Raw genomic sequence first — 19,348 nt, 5'->3', positions numbered from 1 at the left:
CTTTTCGCTGCCTTCTGCAGCTGCATTATGACAGGTGGCCACCCGGAGGGAACGTAGGGCTCCTCTCTCAGCCCAGCACCCTCAGGGGATCCCTGTGTGGCTTGCTGAGCACCCCTTGCTGCAAGGAGCTGGCCTGCACGGGGCAAGTGCTCAGGGAAGCTGAGTGGAGCAGTCTGGGCACATGTCACTGACTTTTTGAAGGTGGGGCATAGCCCTTGGGTGGGAAGGACTGCAAAATCTTAAGCTAAGCAGGAGATAAAAGATGCTGAAGCATGCCGGGGAGCAGTGGGGAGCCCCACAGTGCCCCTGGCAGCTGCCCAGCTATGTGGTGCTTAGCAGGATGGTAGGATGGGAGGTCTTCAGGACTGACCTTCAGCAGGGCCCCATTCCTGGAACTGGGCTGTTTTGCAGGAAGGATGAACAGCTTGCTTTCCTCTCAGGATGGGAGGGAACTGTTTGCAGTCAGATCACCCTGGCTGCAGAGACAGCAGAGACAGCTTCCCAGCACACACAGGCTTAACTCTTAGGCAAGACCTGTCTTGCACCCTAGACCACATAGCTGGTACCATTGCACAAAATGGGGATCCCCAATGCTTGACTCAGCCAGCCCCCCCCCCCCCCCCCCCCGCCCCAGCTCAGATAAGCTCCAGCTTTTCGCAAATAATCAACCCCTGATCAGACAGCAATCTCCCTCAAGGCAATTAGAATGGGAAATTATTTTGCAGACCCCTGGAGCTGACTCCACAACAAAGATGTTTCCCCTGGTCCTGCTACACAGCCCAGAGTGGTGCTAACACTGGGGGTTGCAGGGGGTAGGAAATTTTTTTCTGCCCCATCAAAACTTTGGGAGAATTTGGAACCCTACTCAATGGGACAGGACACTCTGACTCATACTCCCATAATCAAGAGGTATGTATTGATGGCACTGTGAGTGTCCCCCAGGGCCATGGCCTTACCTCCACCACAAGCTCCACACCCACCACGCAGCTCCTGCTGTGCACCCCAGGTGAGGTGTGCCAGCACCCACTGCTGCCACAGCCTCCCCAGCTACCCCTGCCGGGGCAGTGCTGAGCCTCTGAGAGCTGTGATGGCTCCTGGCACTGCCAGCTGCTGCTGTCTCTGCTGATCTCAGCCGGGAGAAGAGCCAGCAGCTCCAGTCCACGGCATTTCCCTCCAGCTGAAGCAGCAAGCAGGGATCTAAATCCTGCAGGTGGGAGGCACAGTATGACACGGTGCCCTCCTCACAAGGTGCCAGAATGCCCAGTACCTGGCCCCACAGAGACTGGGGGGCAGAAACGTGGCAGCAAAGAGGTCCCTTCCCACATTGTTGGGTGCAGGGTGTTTGTCTTTTCTGCAGCAACAGCCGCCTGGGAGGCAGTTCAAGGAGCCTTTCCCTTCCTCCTCACAGAGTGAATGGCCGGACATTTGCCGAGATCGAGATTACAGCACACATTTATCTGGATTTCTGTCTCACCGTGTCTGGCAGAAAACTGGGGGCACTTTGGAAACCTTGTCAAGCCCTGTTCCTGTGCCCAGGGGAAACAGAGGCAGGAGGGAAGGAGCTGTCAGTTTCTTTGCCAGCACTGGGATGCCAAGGCACAGGGTGCCCTGGGGGAAGTGTTCCTGCGCTGAGAGTGACCCAGCTGTCCCGAGCAGCCTCTGGCCCTGGGCAGCAGGCTAAGGGCGAGTGCCCATGTGCCCGCCGAGCGCCGGGAGGGGCAGGGCACAGAAGCGAGCCATTGTCCCCGCGCAGCGCCAGCCCCGCCCGCCGCCGAGCCCCGGCTGGTGCCAGCGGCCGGTGGGACACGGCGGCCGGGCCATGGCCAGGCTGCTCCGGCCGGCAGTGACCGCCGTCCTCCTCTGCTTTGCTGTGCGTCTGGAGGCCAGCCCGGAGCTCTCCGGTGAGTCAGGGCGAAGGCGGGCGGGAGGGGGATGCTGAGAACTGCACTGGTAGGATGGGAGAGAGAAGCGACAGCACTTTGGAGGGGTAGGGACAAGTGAGGTATAAAGCATGGCAGGCCAGAGTGAGTTTCCCCAAAATGCTAAGACTTCTTCATCTCCGCACCGGGATGTTCTCTGAGAACACACTGCATACATCCCACAGCCCTGGGGTGCGTGAGAGTGGCTCCCCAGCTCTGCTGAGCTCTCTCGGATGGTTTGCAGGCAGAAATTCAAAGAAACAAACATCAAGCCAGTCCCCAAGCTTTGCTGAGCATCCCCTCAGCCACGCTGCTCATGTCCTCAGTGCTGGGCAGTGTGTAGAGCTGAAGGAGCATTCAGGGCTACCCTGCCAGCCTTCCCTGCCCTGAGGAGAGGAAAGAGTTGGGTTGAAGCTGTACGTGGTCCCTAGATGGAGCTGGTGGCTGTGCCCCAGCTAGAGCATTCATGAGCAGGGGTGCTGCAGGGTCCCCTGCCAGAGGATACAGCATGGGGCAGAAGCTCTCCCCAGGGCTGTGCCGGTGAACCTTATAGGTGTAGCCAAGGCAGAAATTTGGGATCCCTTCTGTCCCAGCTCTTTGAACAGTCAGGACAGATGCAGGCAGGCTGGGCACCAGGCGTTCCCCAGGGATCATCTGAAAACAGCCATGTGTGCCTTCCGTCTCCTCAGCCGAGCCCAGGTGGGTGCAGGGCTGATGCTGCAGTGTGGGCTGTGGTGAGGAGGATGTGATTTCATCGGGGCAGAGCTAACGGCACAACCACAGCACCGGAGATTGAGTCAGCTGTACTGGCAGGAATCACTCACAAAGTCTGCCTACAGCCTCGTTGACATGGCTCCACCCAAAAACCATCTTCACAACTGCTCACTGACCCAAAAGAGTGTGATGGAGAAACCTCTGCACCCATGGCAGTGTTTGAGCCTCAATTTTAAAATACAAACCACTGGTGCCGGCAGCTGGCATGACAGCAGAATAGGGTGGCTGCCTCAAGGCTGGATTTGGGGAAACCCATTTCTTCTCATATTTCTCCCCTGACTTCCCTGCCATCCCTAGGATTTGTCTGAGCCCTCTGCATCCAAGGCTGCCCAGCAGTGGGGAGTTTAGGCAGCCCTACATCCAGCAGTGTTGGGTATAGGCAGGCAGGTTTGGAGTCAGTGCTAGGCAGAGGTCAAGGCCAGGGTGGCTCTGAAACCTTCAGGAGCATCTGACTGCTGCCAGGTGTGGGGCTGATGCAGAGGAAGGGGATGGGGGCTGGCAGCCTGGGCAGGGTCCTGTGCCCCTCACAGGCCCCAGCATCCAGTGATATAGGGCAACCAGAGGAGAGGGACAGGACAGTTTGTCCTGTCCCCTCTTCATGAGCTCTGCACTCCAAGGGTCTGATCCAGCTCTGTGCCATTCAAAGAGCATCTTTGCATCTGGAGCTTTGACCTGGCTAGAGCACCTTGTCTACTGCCATCCACCCTCCTGTACTTCTCCTTTCCTCTTTCCTCCATCATGCAGAGAAGCAATTGAGGGCTTGCTTCTGGGATGCTGTGGCCACCCACTTGCTCATCCCAGCTTGTGAGGGATAATGCCAAGGGAGAGATTCACTCCAGGCTGGAGGCAGCTCCCAGCTGCACCCGCTGACATCCCAGGGAGGGATGCTGACTGCAGATGCTGAAGGGTTAGTGGCAGCACTGAAGGTGAAAGGGGCCCTTTGTGCTGCTGAGCCTGGCACCAGTTTGCAGGGGTGGGGGGAATGCTCCCACCTTCTTGTCTCGGTTTGGAGGAGTTTGACACACTGGGGGCTGGGGGACAGGGTGCATGTCCTGCCCTAGGCTCCAGCACTGGCCTGGGGCTGAGCTGCAAGTTCCTCCAAAGGCTCCAGAGCTGGGGTCTGGGGTCTGTGATCTGCTCAGCAGCCCCATGTTGCCCTGCTGCAGTCTCCCAAGCCTCAAAATAATGCTTCCCCTTTGGTTATGATGCTTCCTCTTTCGTTTTGTTTTATTCAAAGATGCAAAGTGCTTCATTCAGGACTTACACATCACATTTTGTCAGCTTTTCTTGCTTCCTCAGTCTTCTCCAGCAACTGGTGTCTGCTCAGAGTACCTGGCAGCTTGAAAAGCTCTTACTAAAACAGATCCTTGCCCATCCAGTACAGCCAATGCTAACTGGAGCCAATGCTGCATGTTAAGCCCTTGGAGAGACTACACAGGACAGTCCCACTTTGTCGTAGGGAAAAGAACAGGTGCAGTAGTTTGGGATATGAACTAGGCAGGATTGAAAGGAAGAAGCATTCTGTGATGGGAATTCAAGGAGGGAAGGGCCAGTTCCCATTGAAAGGGTTGTGGGCCGGGAATAGTTTGCAGCAACACACTTCAGCAGAGACCTGAGGTTACCTGGGCTCAAGTGATGACTTTGTGGCTCACACTCATCCATACTGACCCAGCCAGCTGTGGGAGCTTGCAGCAGCCCCTGGACCCTTCTCTCATCTGGCTCATGGCTCAACTTGTGACAGACTTGTGACAGAGAGCATCCTCCTCACCCTGACTCCAGGGATCATCACTGGGGGACCATCTCTGGCTCACTCTTGTTCTCTCCTCACCATGGCCCCATAGCAAGCCTAATTTTCTCTAAACACTTGATAACTCCTTACAGGATTTCTCCATCTTCTCTGACTTGCTGTACTGCCTCCATCTTTCCTTTCCTGTTGCTAACCAGCTCAGCTATTCTGTGCTGCTTTCCAGGCTCCTGCCAGCAATGCTGTTTGCAAGGTTTGCTGCAAGCCCATCTTCTCTGCTGCTGTTCTTCTCTGATCTTGTTCACTCCATAAGTGCCTCATCCCAAGATATACTAACTGCCACCAGCACTTGGGTGCCCAAGTGCCACCACTGCTGTGGCCCTGGTGTCTCCTCTGGACAATGCCACCCCTGCTTTCCCCTTCCAGGGTACCTGCGCAAGGTGCTGAGGAACCACACTGCCCACACCTGTGATGGAGAGCAGCTCCTCATCGTCTGCCCTCGCAAAACCACCATCAGCATCCTCGGGGCCTTCTATGGGCGCCGAGTGCCCAGCACCAACCTCTGCCCCAGCCCCGGCAACGCCTCCCAGGAGAGCACCGAGTGCACGTCTGCCACTGCCCACCTGGTGAGGGAGGGATCCCAGGGCCAGGCTGCACAACCCTCTGTTTCCACATCACTGAGCTGCCTGCCTGGGCTGGGGGGCTGCAGGCAATGCAGCCTCACCATTCCCTCAGGAGGTTTTCATCAGCATCAGGATTATAGAATAATGGAATCAAAGAATCACAAACACTTCTTGGACTCTGTTAGGTTTGGTGCTGAGACCACTTATCTGGGGAGCCTGTTCCCAGCCACCCTCTGGGAGAGGAAGCTTTTTCTGACATCCAGCCTAAAGCTCTCACACAACCTCAGCCCATTCCCTCAGGTCTTGTCACTGGTCACCACAGAGGAAAGATTAGTACTTGCTCCTTCTCTTCCCTTCATGAGGAAGTTGTAGATCGAAATGGGGATCCCCTCAAGACTCCTCCAGGCTGAACAGGCCAAGTATCTTCAGCCAGTCCTCATAAGGCTTCCCCTCAAGGCCCTTCACAGTATTTGTTGCCCTCCTTTGGTCTCTAATAGTTTCATATCTTCCTTATATTATGGTGACCAAAACTACACACAATATTCAAAGTGAGTCTGCCCCATGCAGAGCAGACATGTACAATCCCCTCCCTGGCCTGGCTGAGCCTGATGGCCCCCCAGGACAAGGTTGGCCCTCCTGGCTGCTGACTTATATTCAGGTTGTGGTTGACCAGGACCTGCAGCATACACCCAGTCCATACACCCAGGGTTGCCCCTTCCCAGGTGCAGAATCCAGCACTTTCCCTTGTTGAATTTCCTGTGGTTGGTGGTTGCATAGTCCTCTAATTTCTTGAGGTCTCTCTATGGGACCTCCCTGCCTTCAAGGGAGTCAGCAGTTCCTCTCAGTTTTGTATCATCTGTCATTCACTGTGGGGCCCTCTTCCTAGACCACTTTTGGAAGTTAAGGGTGAAAGAGATGTTCTGCCATGCGTTCCAGAGTAGAGCCTGGCACAGGCGGCACTGCTGTGTCCTGAGATGGCGTTTGGAGCAATCCCACAGGAAGCAGCAGGCTCGGAGAATGCCCTGGAATCTGGGGCTGGCCTCTGGGAGAGGGGCAGTGCCGTAGCCAGGCTGTTGGGTTCATGAAATGAGACAGGACCCCTTGAGATGCTGCACTCACCCCTGTGGGTTGGCACACACAGTAGGCAGCTGCCAGAAGCAGCTCTCATCTGTGCTGGCAGGTCCCAGGGACTGGATTAGTGAAGCAGACCAAAGGGGTGCCAGTTTGATGGCAGCAGTTGGTGCAGAGAAAGGGTAGGAAAGCAGAGGCTGACCGAGGAAAAGAGATGAAACGTCCTCAAAGCTAATGCCAATGTCCCTTGATGGGGACATCATTTCATATGCTGCTTTTCTAAGACCGTGCTCCAGCTCCTTGCTAGGGCTGGGGCAAACCTGCTGCAAAGCCCGTGACTGCAGCTGCCTACAAGAAAAGGAAAAGAGCCAGTGCCCTACTTAGGAGCTCACAGGGCTCTCCTGCTTGGTCCTGCTCCAACCATACATCCCCTTCTGGGATTCTCCATGTTCCAGGAGTTCTGCAAGCACCAAGCCAGACCATGCTGGCACAGCACCAGGCTGGTCCTATGAGCCATCCTGCAAACACAGGTCAGGATCCCCCTCTCTGCAGGATGGAGAGTATGGCCTGGCAGAGGTGCTTGGAAACCGAAGGGCAGGTCTGAGAGCAGGTCTGTATAGCTCAGGTTAATACTGGGTAAAGGTGGGGTGGCCATGCTGGCACAGGGCTGGAATACATGCTGCTGCTTAAGGAGCAAGGATGTCTGGAGCAGAGAGCAAAGAGAGCAAAGCTGCGGCCAAAGCTCAGCTCTGTTTAGGCAGCAACTGGGAACAGAGATTGCTTGTGTTTCCTTAGTGAATTTCCGTTCTGGCAGGCAGTGAAGACCAAGCGGAGGCTCAGTCCTGAGCTGGGCGGGAGGGACAGGGACAGAGGAGGATAACGAGAGATGAGAAGACGCTCCGTTGTGTGCGCTGGAATCCCCAGGCCCGAGTCACGAAGCGGCAGCAAGGGAATAAACCCCTCCCTTCTGCCGGCAGCCTCTGCTCCGCTACGGAGCCATTGCTGTGGGACTCGTGGGGACAAAGAGGGGAAACGGAGGGGCAGGGAGTCCCACAGCCACCCAAGGCCGGGCTACCCAGGGACTCCCGGCAGAACCCAGGGCCCGCCTTGGCCGCTCGCGGGCCGGTCCCGTGCGCGGGAGGGGAGAGGGGCCGCGGCCGCCTCGGGCACGGGCGGGGCCCGACCGGCCCGTGGCTGAACGCTCGTCCCCATCTTGTGGCCACGCGGGGACATTGCGAGCCCAGGGAGCCGCGTCAGTGCGCGCCGGCACGGATGTTAGAGACGCGCGGTCCGGTACAGCCTGGTACAAGACGGTATGGCACGGCATGGCATGGCATGGCATGGCATGGCATGGCATGGCATGGCATGGCATGGCATGGCATGGCATGGCATGGCATGGCATGGCATGGCACGGCATGGCATGGCACGGTATGGCACGGCACGGTATGGTATGGTATGGTATGGTATGGTATGGTATGGTATGGTATGGTATGGTATGGTATGGTATGGTATGGTATGGTACGGTACAGTATGGTACGGTACGATATGGTACAGTACAGTACGGTACGGTATGGTATGATATAGTATGGTATGGTATATTGCGGTATGGTACGGTATGGTATGATATGGTATGGTATGGTACGATATGGTACAGTACAGTACGGTACGGTATGGTATGATATGGTATGGTATGGTATATTGCGGTATGGTACGGTACAGTATGGTACGGTATGGTATGGTATGGTATGGTATGGTATGGTATGGTATGGTATGGTATGGTATGGTATGGTACGATATGGTACAGTACAGTACGGTACGGTATGGTATGATATGGTATGGTATGGTATATTGCGGTATGGTACGGTACAGTATGGTACGGTATGGTATGGTATATTGCGGTATGGTATGGTATGGTACAGTATGGTAGGGTACAGAATGGTATGGTATGGTATGGTATGGTATGGTATGGTATGGTATGGTATGGTATGGTATGGTACGGTACAGTATGGTACGGTATGGTACGGTACGGTACGGTATGGTATGGTATGGTATGGTATGGTATGGTATGGTATATTATGGTGGTATATTATGGTACGGTATATTATGGTGGTATATTATGGTATGGTACGGTACGGTACGGTACGGTAGGGTACACTATGTTACTGGGATGCCAGCACAGGTTGTAACAGCTGTGTAGGACACACAGGTCAGTGGGTGCAGGAGGGGAACTGCTTCAGGAACAGGCACTGGAATTGGGATGTCTGCATCAGGGGTGGGCAGGAGCAGCTATGGGACATTTCTATAGGGTGAGAGGCCACTTCCCTGAGCATGGTGATGGAACTGATGCACAGCCTCAGGACTTCTCACCCAACTCACACCTGTTCCACTCTGCTCTCCAGAAGCTGCTGGCTGAGTGCCAGGACCAGCAGTGGTGCCAGTTCTCAGTGCACAGCCAGGTCTTTGGGCCAGACCCATGCCCTGGGACACACAAGTATCTCATCGCTTCCTACAAGTGCCGGCCAGGTGAGGTGGAGCACAGTCTGGGCATGGGCTCTCCCTGACCTCAGCTGCTCAGAAAGGGGCAGGGAGGAGAGCATGGCTGGTCCTGCACCTTGCAGCCCTATTTCAACCCTTCCCTTGGCCTAAGAGAGGTGATTCAGGATGCATCAGGGCACTCAGCGATGTCACTCCCTAGGGAACCATCGGGTCAAGACCGTGTGTGAGAATGACAAGCTCAGGCTGCAGTGTCGACCAAAATCCATCCTGGCCATTTATTCTGCAAGTTATGGACGATTCCTGCGGGGCAAACCAGAATGTGATATCTTGAACACTGGAGAACCCCATATAGGTATGCCAGAATGGTTTGAGACAGAAATGGTGCAGGAGTCATGCAGAGTATGGCACAAGTCCACCACTGGGCTGTACCTTTGTCCCTTGGCCTCTGCTGGCTGATGCCCAGCAGGGAGGGGCAAGCAGCTCTGCCCATGGGTCCATGCCTCATGTCTCTGCAGAGTGTGTGGCTCCAGATGCTCTGCGCAGGGTCTCCAAGAAGTGCCACCGCAAGGGGAACTGCACTGTGGCTGCTGACAAGGCCACCTTTGGAGACCCGTGCCTCCCTGGCATGAAGAAGCAGCTGCGAGTCTCTTACACCTGTGGTGAGAGCTCCCCACAGGGGCCACTGGTGGAGTGTCTCTGCCCACCCCATGCCAGGCAGGCAGGGGTATGGGACCCCCCAGGGAAGCAGGGACTGCAGGGGAGGAGCAGGGTGGTGATGCTTGATGCGTGCTCTCCTTGCAGTGCCCAAGCAGCTGCTGGAGGAGGTGGGCCCTGACACCTCGGACCCTTTCCTGCTCTCGGACTACATACACGGTAATGTGGGGGGAGGAAGGTTACACCACAAGCAGTGTGGCACCATGTCTGTGCTGGGGTGAACCAGCCCTTCCATGGTTTGTCTGCATCCCTGGTACCAGCCTAGCATCCCTGTCCCATGGTGGAAACCATCCCTTGGTCAGTGCCCATTCTGAGGGGATGGAGGGGGCATCTGCTGGGAGCAGGGGAGAGGAAGACACACAGGGTCATCCCTGTGGACAGCAGACACTTGTGCAGGAAAGATGGAGTGTGGTATGGGGAAGCACAGGCAGGAGCAGGCACCCGGGACACAGGGCACTGAGAGCACCTCGTGCCTGAGCCTGCACCCCCTTGTCACTGCAGGTGGCTGGTACAAAGGGCCCAGGTTCTCCAGGCTCCAGGAAGACCGCATGATTTTTTCTAGCTCTCTGGCAGCTTTTGCTCACCTTTGGGGTATGTGCCCTCCCTGGGTCTCATGCAGCACCTGGGGAAACAGGACAGGCTGGGGGGGTGGCTGACATCATGGATGGCCCCAGCTGAACCCAGGGCTCATCTCAGAGGCAGCCAGACCCCAGACCTCTCCAGCAGGGCCAACAGGCACACAAAGGAGCAGGGCACCAAGCACCCATGCTGGGTTTGGGGTGGACTGGTAGGATGGGAGCTCAGAGGCGGAACGAGCCTCAGAGACCCACAGTATCAAGAGTCACGGTGTGGCTACAGTCCTGCCTGTGGACCTTCCTTTTCCAACAGGCCACATTACCCAGTGGGTCTTTTCCTTCCTGCCCTGTCTGCAGGCCCTGATGGAGACCACTTCTCTGCAGGCAAAAAATTCCCTTGCCAGAGGAAATTACTCATTTAATCCCACAAGGGATTATTCTTTCCCCTGCTCTGCCTACCCCACATCCCAGTGGAGGTTTCCTTTGGGGAAAGGTCCATTTCAGGACTGGTGGATGCTGATGAGGGTCTAGGTGACACTTCCATGATCACTGGGGCAGGGTCTGTCCTATCTTTGCAGCCTGGGTGATGAGGGCATCCCTGCTCCCCTCCTCTTACTCCCGTATGCCTGGCAGAGGGGCTTTGCAGGCACTGATACCCCGCAGACTGCAGAGCAGTTTGTACCCCGGTGTCTTTCTTTTCTTTTCCCTTCAGGTGTCCCAGAGAAAGTTGCCCTCTACTTTCTTTGTGGAGTCTCAGGAGGCCTCATGCTGCTGCTGTGCATCATCAGCCCCAAAACAACCTTCCTCCAGGAGGTGGGGGAGGCTCTCAAAGACCCAGAGCTGGGCAGCAGCTCAGAGCTGGGCAGGACCAAGCTGCAGGATGAGCAGGATGAAGACATCCCTGATGACAGCTCCTCAGACTCCTCCTTCCGCCGCCTCACCCGCACCTACCGGGCCACCGACAGCATCTTCGGTCCCGAGCTGACGGCAGCGATGGAGGGAGCAGTGGAGCACCAGGGCCACAGTGGGGAGGAGATCTGGATGCCCAAGGAGTCGAGCCCATATGCCATACACAAGATCAAATCGGCCACCAAATAAGAACTGGAAGAAAATGGCTGGAGGGCAGCAGAGGGGTGCAGGCTCCGTGGGATCCAACATCAGAGAGACATAAGAGTTTGGGCTCCTTGGGGTGACTGGACATCCTGAGCAGCAGCAGGGTCATGGCTGCTCCAGTGTGTCCATCAATCTACTGCTCCACCAGCTGGGGGTGACATGCAGACTCTCAGTGTGATGAGGGGCTGTGTAATGGTTCTGTGGGCCATGGGCTCCTTTGCCACAGATGCCACTAACCCTCACCTAACCTCCCTGTTCTCAGCTTGCATTTTCTGGCTCTAGAGTTTAACCCTGATCAGCTGTGCCAAGCCTATCCTGAGCCCTTTGAAGCTGCTTGCTCCTGTTTCTCCTTGGGTACTGGCTTCCACTCCTGGTGCTGCAAACACACCCTGCACTTAGGCATTATGTCAGCAGCAGAGAGGCGGGAATGGCCAGGACATAGGAAGAGGCAGGTGGAGTGGATGTGCAAGCACAGCAGGCATCGCCAGCACAGCCCCACCAGGGTGCATGCCATGAAGCCCTCTGTGCCAAGGGAGCTGCTCCCCAGGCTGGGGCCATTGGCAGCTCAGCATAACCACAGGCTCTCACCTACCTGCAGGCATTCAGGAGCTCTGACATCCCCTGTTGCCCTGTGCTTTCCTCTCTATTTTCCCCAGTGGCAGGAGACCCCAAGTTTTAACTTGCTGTGTTTTTTTCCAGTGAATAAATGCAACAGCTCTTAGGCACAATATCTCTCCCTGACCTTGGTCATTAGTAATGAAAAGGGGAAAAAAAACAAGGCAAAGTTCAGCCCTCCCTGTGCAGAGAAGTACCTTGCCTCCCATCAGCACTTCTGGCACTAGGCCATGGAAGGCAACAAGCTGGGCCTGTTTTACCACAGGAAAGAATAAGGGGAAAAGCAGTCCATCTGAGACCCAGGAATGATGCTTCCCTGTCCTCGCTGCTCTTCTTCAGCCTGGGGCTTCCTATCTGGCAAGCAATCCTGGAGCAAAGCTCCCCAGACACTGTGCAGAGGGGCTTCTCAGCAGTCCTGCGGTGCCAGGAAGCCATGCTGGGGCTGGGGTCTGCTCCAACTCGAAAAGGCAGAACAGGCTCTTTTAGTGCTGTGGGAAGAGTCTGGATGGAAGCAGAAACCCAGCTTTCCTCACGAAAGGGACATGCCAGGCACAAATGCTCTCGAGTCAGCATACAGCAGGAGTCCAGCGAGAGGAGCCAAGGACCTGCATTCTCCCTGATTTGGGGGTTTGCTGGGGGAATGTCGGAGCCCAAGCAGAGCTTGCGGAGGTCTCACCTCCAGCTGCCCCCCAGCATCCATAGATTGTGAGCAGGACTGAGGCCACAGCCTTGCCACAATACTTGGACAGCTGGCACAGCTCCTGCTGCACACCCATGGCTTCACCTTGGCACTTGTTGCTCTCCTCATCTTTTCCCCCACATGCCCCATGTCCAGGGGCAATTTCAGCTTGCATGGTGGGAGTCATACCCCCGAAGCAGGGCTGGGATTCCCAAGAGCTTTGCCAGGAGCACCAGCACAGCAGCGCTTTGGAGACTGGAAAAGCCTGCTTCCCAGGGCCAAGCCTGGGCAGGATAGGCAGACGTGAAACTGTCCCAAAGCAGGCAGCTCACCCCAGCCTCCACAGGGCTGTGGGCAGACTTGAAGGGGAGTTTTGGCTGAGGATCTTATCCCACAGGATAACCACTGGCAGTGGGATGTGTCCTGGCTCTGCCTGGCTGGTATGCACCCAATCTGTATTTCTGACCGGGCTATGCACTGCCTTAACATGCACAGGGAAAGGCAGGCTCCTGGATCCAACAGGATCCCAAACCAACAGCAAGTAAGCCCCAGGGAACCCCCAGGCCAAAGAGAGAAGCAGTAACACAGGGGGAGCTGGATCTGGAGAAGACAAATGGCCAAGGAGGGAACAAGGTGGGCTGGGGCTGCAGCAACTCTGACCAGTTTTGGGGACTGAAGGGATCCAAGATGTGTGGGACCCAGGTTTAAACCTCCACTTAACCTGTGAGCAGAATTCTGCTCCTGGCTGTCCATGATCCAGGTCTTTCTGCTGGAGATGCGTCAGAGCTGCCCACATGCAGCCAAGCCATGTGCCTGATCCTGCTCACATAGCCCTTGGGCAGCAGGTTTAAATCCCCCCAGATGCTGGCACTGCTGTATTTCCCTAGCCAGGGGTTCATCAGCTCCACCCACAACAGCAGCACATGAGTGTGCATTTATCTGAAAGGATTTTCTTTGGTTAAACGTAGGAATTTGAAAGGTTTTTCTGGGAATCTGGTGGCCGAGGGAAGCTCTCCTCTGCTGCAGTGCTGTGCTCTGCTGAGTTCACCTCAGCGGGGGCTTCACTTGTGCCAGAGCTCAGTGTAGTGCTAAAGCCCCCAGGAGCTACTGAGGGCACAGGACCACTGTATGGTGGTGGCATGAAAGCAAAGAACTGTGCTGGAAACTCGCAAAGGAGCAGAGTGATACACTGAGCATCAAGGATACAAACATGGATCATGTGTCTCACCCATGAAAAGTGGGTGGCTTTTCCAAGACTAGTTTATCAAGGAACAAAGCAAGCTGTGGGTGTGAGTGACAGTCTCCTGCATTCCTTTCCTGACACATGAAACTGACTCCAAGCCAACTGACAGCCTGAGCAAGCCTTTTCCAAGCTCTCCCTGTCCGGCAGCCAGGCTGCATGGCACGGCTCTCCCCAGGAACTGCAATGCCTCAGGGCTGGTCCTTGATCAGTGCTCTTACCCTCAGCAGATGTTCGATGAGCGGCCGGTATCTCGTACAAGCCCATATCACAGTGACTCTGGCGTGTGCCTTGGTAACTCTGACCCTGTCGCTGCGGATGATGGGGCAGTCCCAGCGAGTCTCACCCTGAACTTGGTCAGTCATGCCTGTACGACACCACATGAACGCCGCTCCTGTGCTACCTCAGACAGTGAAAGTAGGGTTCGACTAGACATAAGAAAAATACCTTCCCTGTGAGAAGTGAGGGTGGGCAGGCCCTGGCACAGGGTGCCCAGAGAAAGCTGTGGCTGCCCCTGGATCCCTGGCAGCGTCCAAAGCCAGGCTGGACAGGGAGCACTCTGAGCTCGTCTAAAGTGTACCTGCCCATGGCAGGGGGTGGAACGGGTTGAGCTTAAGCTTAAGGGACAGTTTGGTCCCTTCCCACCCAAACTGTTCTGTGATGATCCGAGCCCTCTGTTCCCGACGCTGGGTTAGGAAGGTGCAAGGCCAGCACACCCTGTCCCCCAAAACACCCTGTCCCCCAGCCCGGTGGGAAAGGGCAGCCCCCGAGGCTTCGGACCCACGGCTGCGGGCGGGGGCGGTGGACGCAGTGGAGCCAGCCGCCCGCGGAGGCCGCTCCACCCGCCCCGAAGGACGGCAAGGCCGGGGCCGCTCCTCGGCCGCCCCCTCTCTGCGGCCCGGCCGCCACGACGGTCCCGCAGAACGGATTTAAACGGCGCCCGCTCCCACCAATCGCTGCCCGCCCGGCTCGGCGCTCGCCCCGCCCCTGCCGCATGCTCGCCTTTCCATTGGTCATCGGCGTTGAATTTTAAACCCTACCGCCCTGCCCCTTAGCAACTGCATCCCTCTGAGCCCGCCGATTGGCCGCCGCCTGGCATCGCCTCGCACTGATTGGGCGAGGCTCGGCCAGTGCTGGCCGGCCGCTACCGAACTGCTACTTTCAAAAGCGCCGGGGCCGGAGGTGCGGCACAGCGCACCGGGCATGGGTGAGTGGGGAGGGGATATCCCGGGTGTGGGTGACTGGGGGGATCCCCCCCGGCTGCGGGAGAGTGGGCAGCGCTGGGGCCCGTAGTTGATGGCAGGCGTGGGGACCCTGGAGGATGCAAGGGAGTAAGGGTTTCCAAGATCCCCGGCTTCCCTGGGAATTCCGGGGGATGCAGGAGAGAGGAGAACTTTGGGACTCCCGACTCCCCCAGGGGATACTGAAGGATTGTGGGAGAGTGGGGATCTCCAAGACCTCCAGCTCTCCGAGGAAGTGCAAGCCCTTGCATCCTTCTCTGGGATGCAGGAATCTGGGAATTGCCTGTCCCCCCTGCCATCTCACCCAGCAGAGTGCTTTTGGTGGTGGTCTTTGGGGTCTGTGTCCCTTCTTCCCTGGGAGCACCTCTAGCCAGATTTGTCCCGAGCCTGGGCTTGTCTTGGGGCACCACCCACCTGCCGTGCTCAGGAAAGGGGTCAGTACTGCTGTGCTAACCCCCAGGAGGGATAAACTTCCCCCTGTGCTGCCCCAAGCTAGGAGGGTGTCCCTGGAGGCAGGTGGGCAGTAGCCTCCATCACATCATGCTTTGCCCCCAGCTTGCTCACAGAGACCGAGGGAAAGGATGCCATTGCCACGCAATGCCAAGATGCTGAGCACCAAGCAGTCCCGAGCAGGCAAGACAGGGCCTGCTGCAGAGAACGTCAATCCTGAGAAGGTGAGCACGGAGCCAAGCGAGGGCTGTAGGGGGGGCTCCTGTGGGGCAGCTGACCACCACCTTCTAACAGCCTCTACTGCAGGAGGAGAGCTGTCATGCCAAGCGGTCTTCATCCTCACCCCAGGGCGGGCCCAAGAAGAGATCAGCGTTTGGAGACATCACCAATGTGAGTGCTTCTGTGAGGGTGGCAGCTCTGGTACCCCCTGTGAGCTCCCCATGGTGGGGGGCATGCCCCATGCCCATTAGGAAGAGGAGAAGTCTCCCTGCAGGGCATACCTTGCTTTCTGCTGTGCAGCCCCTGTATGCCCCTGTTCTGACCAAACAGGCTCGCAAGAACCAGGTGGTGGCAGGGAAGAAGGAGTCTGCAAAGGTTGCTCCACCCAAGGCACAGAGGGCACATAATACCTTAGGGGTGGCCAAGAACAACGAGATCAACCTAAAAAAGTGAGTAGCTGGGGGCAGGGGTTTGCTGCAAACTTATCCCATGGGGACAAGTAGTAGGGGCTTCCCTTGGGTGATGGAAGCTGAGCCAGATGGAGGAGGGAACTAGTAGATCTTCTATAAATGGCATCAGGTTGTGGCAGGAGAGGGTTAGGTTAGATATTAGAAAAAATTTCTTCCCCAGAAGGGCTGTCCAGGCCTGGCACAGGCTGCCCAGGACAGTTGTAGAGTCACCTTCCATGGAAGGATTTAAAAGTCATGTGGATGTGGCCCTTGGGACATGGTTTAGTGGTGGGCATGGCAGTGCTGGGGCAACTGTTGTCCTCAGTATCTTTAAAGGTCTTTTCCAACCTAAGTGGTTGTAGGAGTCTATGGGGATATTTCAGGGGTGGTTTTGCCCCTTCCTGAAGCAGCAAGAGTCTCTGAAAGGCCTCTTTTCAGCCAAGAAATTTGGTCTTCTCCCAGCCATGATTTATGCTCTTTTCCTTCCCAGGTCAACGAAGAAAACTCCCCCACCAGCTCCTGCAGAGCCCAAAGAAGATCCTGTGCCAGAGAAGTCTGTACAGGAACCGAAGCCCCCTGAGCAGAGGGTAGGGACCCTGGGCTGCAGCACTGCCCCAGGCCCATCACAGCACCACTCTGTGGCTGCCACCAGGGGTGCTCAGGCACCAGGCAGTGCTCTGGGCCTTGGAGAGACTTCAGCCAGGGTGATGGAAAGCCGGCGAGGGGAGGGCAAAGTGCACTACCATCTTCCTTCAAGAATCATCCCCTGGGAAAGAATGGGGCAGGGACTGTGGGGTGTTGAAGGCGGTGGAAAAGGGGTGTGCAGAGGAGCAGCAGCCTTGCCCCAACAAGGTGACTGGCACTTGCAGGGCCTCCCCCTTACTGCTGCCTCTTCCATACCAGCAGGTGCCAGCAGTGGAGGACATTGACAAGGAGCAGCTGGGTGACCCCTACGCCAATGCAGAGTATGCCAAGGAGATCTTTGAATACATGCGGGAAAGAGAGGTGGGTGATGCCTGTCCAGGGGGTGACAGCCCTGGCCAGGGAAGGAGTGACTGCAGGCAGGGCCACTGACTGCCCAGAGGCTCTGACCACTGCACAGGGTGAGAAGGGGCTTGTTTGAAGGTGGAGATGTTTGCCCTGTCCCTGACAGCTGGCTCTTTGGCAGGAAAAATTCATGCTTCCTGACTACATGGAGAAGCAGACAGACATCAGTGGGGACATGCGTGCTATCCTTGTGGACTGGATGGTGGAGGTGCAGGTGAGAGGGCACAGCTTTCTGCAGAGCAGCCCCTGTGCTGCCTTTGGCATGTGTGACCTCTGTGCTAGCAGAGGCTCCTGCAAGCATTCCCAGTGTGGAGCTGATCCTCCCCCTGTGTGGGCTAGGGATGAACCTACATCCCTCCCTCTGAGCCTGGCCCATAGGTACCCCTGGCCTCTGTGAGGCCTGGAAGGGGCTGGCCAGGCCTAACTTCTGTCTGACACTCTGTTCTGACCCCTACTCTCATTCTTGAAGGAGAACTTTGAGCTGAACCATGAGACACTGTACCTGGCTGTGAAGCTAGTAGACCACTACCTGGTGGAGGTGGTGAGCATGAGAGAGAAGCTGCAGCTCATCGGCTCCACTGCCATCCTCATTGCCTCCAAATTTGAGGTGACTCTTTGTGTGCTCTCCTGGGGTGCACAGGGGCTCAGAGGGGCTGTGCCTCTATGGCCCCTGGAGGGGGTTTAGGGAAGGCCAGGTTACTGCCCTGACAGCTGCCAGGGTGGCATGTCTGTCATGTTCCTCCTTCCTGCCCCAAGGGCTGCAAATACAGTCATGATGGGCTGAAACCTGTGTCCTGGTGTCCCTGGAAAGCCAGCTTCTCTCTGCTCTGCATAGACCATCAGGACACCCTAGCTTACTTAATGCAGGCATGGAGCTCAAGCCCAGGGCTGGAGGAGTACGGACATGACAAAAGTCCCACAGGGTGTTAACAGTCCTTGCTGAGTCCAGCAGCATGTGAACACTCACAGGGCCTGCGGGGTGGCTGGGATCTCCTGAGTGAGGCCAGGATGAGCTCCCCTTGGGGTGCTGAGCAGTTGTGCCCCTACAGGAGCGGTGCCCACCATGTGTGGATGACTTCCTCTATATCTGTGATGATGCCTACAAGCGAGAGGAGCTTATTGCTATGGAGATGAGCATCCTCAGCACCCTCAAGTTCGACATCAACATCCCCATCCCCTACCGCTTCCTGCGGCGCTTTGCTAAGGTGAGTGCATTCAGAGGGTGGGCTGGGTGTCCCCAGGCACCCCTTCTGTTGGCTCCAGGGGACAGTGACTCGCATCACTGGGGCTTCAGGCTCCCAGCCGGCAGCAAGTAAACTTCATCCAGGTCCCCTCAAAAGGGTTCAGGGTGTGAGGATGGTGGTCTGTGACAGGCTGGCTGTGTGTAATCCCTGACCTGTGCCCCAGAGGCTGCATTCTGGATCCTAGAAAGGCTGGGAAGGGGAGCAGCATTGCTCAAAAGGCTGAGCCTTTCCCTGCCCTCCGGCTGCAGTGTGCCCGTGCTACCATGGAGACGCTGACGCTGGCCCGCTTCCTCTGCGAGATGACCCTGCAGGAGTACGACTATGCCCGTGAGAGCCCCTCCAAGCTGGCTGCCAGCTGCCTGCTGCTGGCCCTTACCATGAAGAACCTTGGGGGCTGGGTGAGTACTGTCCCTGCCGAGGCACCCTGGGAGGCACTGCAATGGAGAGTGAGTGGGGTGATGCACTAGGGCTATGGTCAGATCTGGATGCTGATCAGGGATGATGATGACTGTCCTGTCATTGAGGACACAGCTTAGCCCCTGCTGTCCCCTTGCAGACCCCTACACTGGAGTACTACAGTGGGTACAGTGCCCAGGACCTGCACCCCCTGGTGAAGAGGCTGAATTTCCTGCTCACATACCAGCCCCGTGACAAGCTCAACGCTGTGCGCAGCAAGTACTCACATAGGTGAGAGTCATGGGGCTCTGTCTCAGGCCTGTCCCTGCTGCAGGGAGTGGCACCACCGGCTTGCACCCCGGGCTTCTGCAGGGATCTGGGAGCACTGGTGGATGGGTGTGGGCTGTGCTGGAGCTCTAAGCCAATGTGTTCCTTCCAGGGTCTTCTTTGAGGTTGCCAAAGTCACCCCCATGGACATGCTCAAGCTCGAGGAGACACTCACTAGCTCCTAGCCCTACTCTGTGAATAAGCCTGTAAATAATGGGGTACCCTCAAGCAGGGTGGTACCATGTACATAAGTAATGGTAATTTTAACTGAGGAAGAGGCGGGAGGGGGGAAAAAAAGTCATGTGTAACTGTTAATAAAATGTGTTTGTTGTACATGCTGGCACTGGAGCCCCAGCAATGTACTTCCCTGTGTCGTGATGAGACAGAGGGTGAGAGCACGGCGACTGGTGGG

The 19,348-nt window shown here is 56.6% G+C and overlaps 2 protein-coding genes across 5 annotated transcripts; both read left to right on the top strand.

The window, feature by feature from the left end:
* Positions 1-1,502: 1,502 nt before the first annotated feature.
* On the top strand, positions 1,503-11,772 carry LOC102072206 (protein eva-1 homolog C). 2 transcript variants are annotated; one of them, XM_005493961.4, is made up of 8 exons: positions 1,503-1,901; positions 4,864-5,063; positions 8,531-8,654; positions 8,827-8,979; positions 9,143-9,286; positions 9,429-9,500; positions 9,843-9,932; positions 10,629-11,772. In XM_005493961.4, exons 1-8 carry the CDS (start codon positions 1,694-1,696, stop codon positions 11,012-11,014), a joined length of 1,377 nt encoding a protein of 458 aa, XP_005494018.2. In that variant the 5' UTR covers positions 1,503-1,693; the 3' UTR covers positions 11,015-11,772. The 2 variants fall into 2 exon arrangements, with proteins under 2 accessions (XP_005494018.2, XP_005494019.2); XM_005493962.4 differs by lacking the exon at positions 9,843-9,932 and having other exon boundaries at positions 1,510-1,901.
* A 2,845-nt stretch (positions 11,773-14,617) lies between these two features.
* Positions 14,618-19,269, top strand: CCNB3 (cyclin B3). 3 transcript variants are annotated; one of them, XM_005493960.4, is made up of 12 exons: positions 14,618-14,770; positions 15,360-15,478; positions 15,561-15,644; positions 15,804-15,922; positions 16,413-16,509; positions 16,826-16,927; positions 17,091-17,183; positions 17,439-17,576; positions 18,019-18,174; positions 18,462-18,611; positions 18,770-18,900; positions 19,049-19,269. In XM_005493960.4, exons 1-12 carry the CDS (start codon positions 14,767-14,769, stop codon positions 19,119-19,121), a joined length of 1,266 nt encoding a protein of 421 aa, XP_005494017.1. In that variant the 5' UTR covers positions 14,618-14,766; the 3' UTR covers positions 19,122-19,269. The 3 variants fall into 3 exon arrangements, with proteins under 3 accessions (XP_005494017.1, XP_074407959.1, XP_074407960.1); XM_074551858.1 differs by having other exon boundaries at positions 15,549-15,644; positions 16,829-16,927; XM_074551859.1 differs by having other exon boundaries at positions 14,633-14,770; positions 15,549-15,644.
* Positions 19,270-19,348: the final 79 nt, after the last annotated feature.

Source organism: Zonotrichia albicollis, chromosome 14 (assembly GCF_047830755.1).
Source record: "Zonotrichia albicollis isolate bZonAlb1 chromosome 14, bZonAlb1.hap1, whole genome shotgun sequence".
Taxonomy (NCBI): Eukaryota; Metazoa; Chordata; class Aves; order Passeriformes; family Passerellidae; genus Zonotrichia; species Zonotrichia albicollis.
Note: the sequence above shows the minus strand (reverse complement) of the source record. Positions and strands in the feature narration are given on the sequence as shown.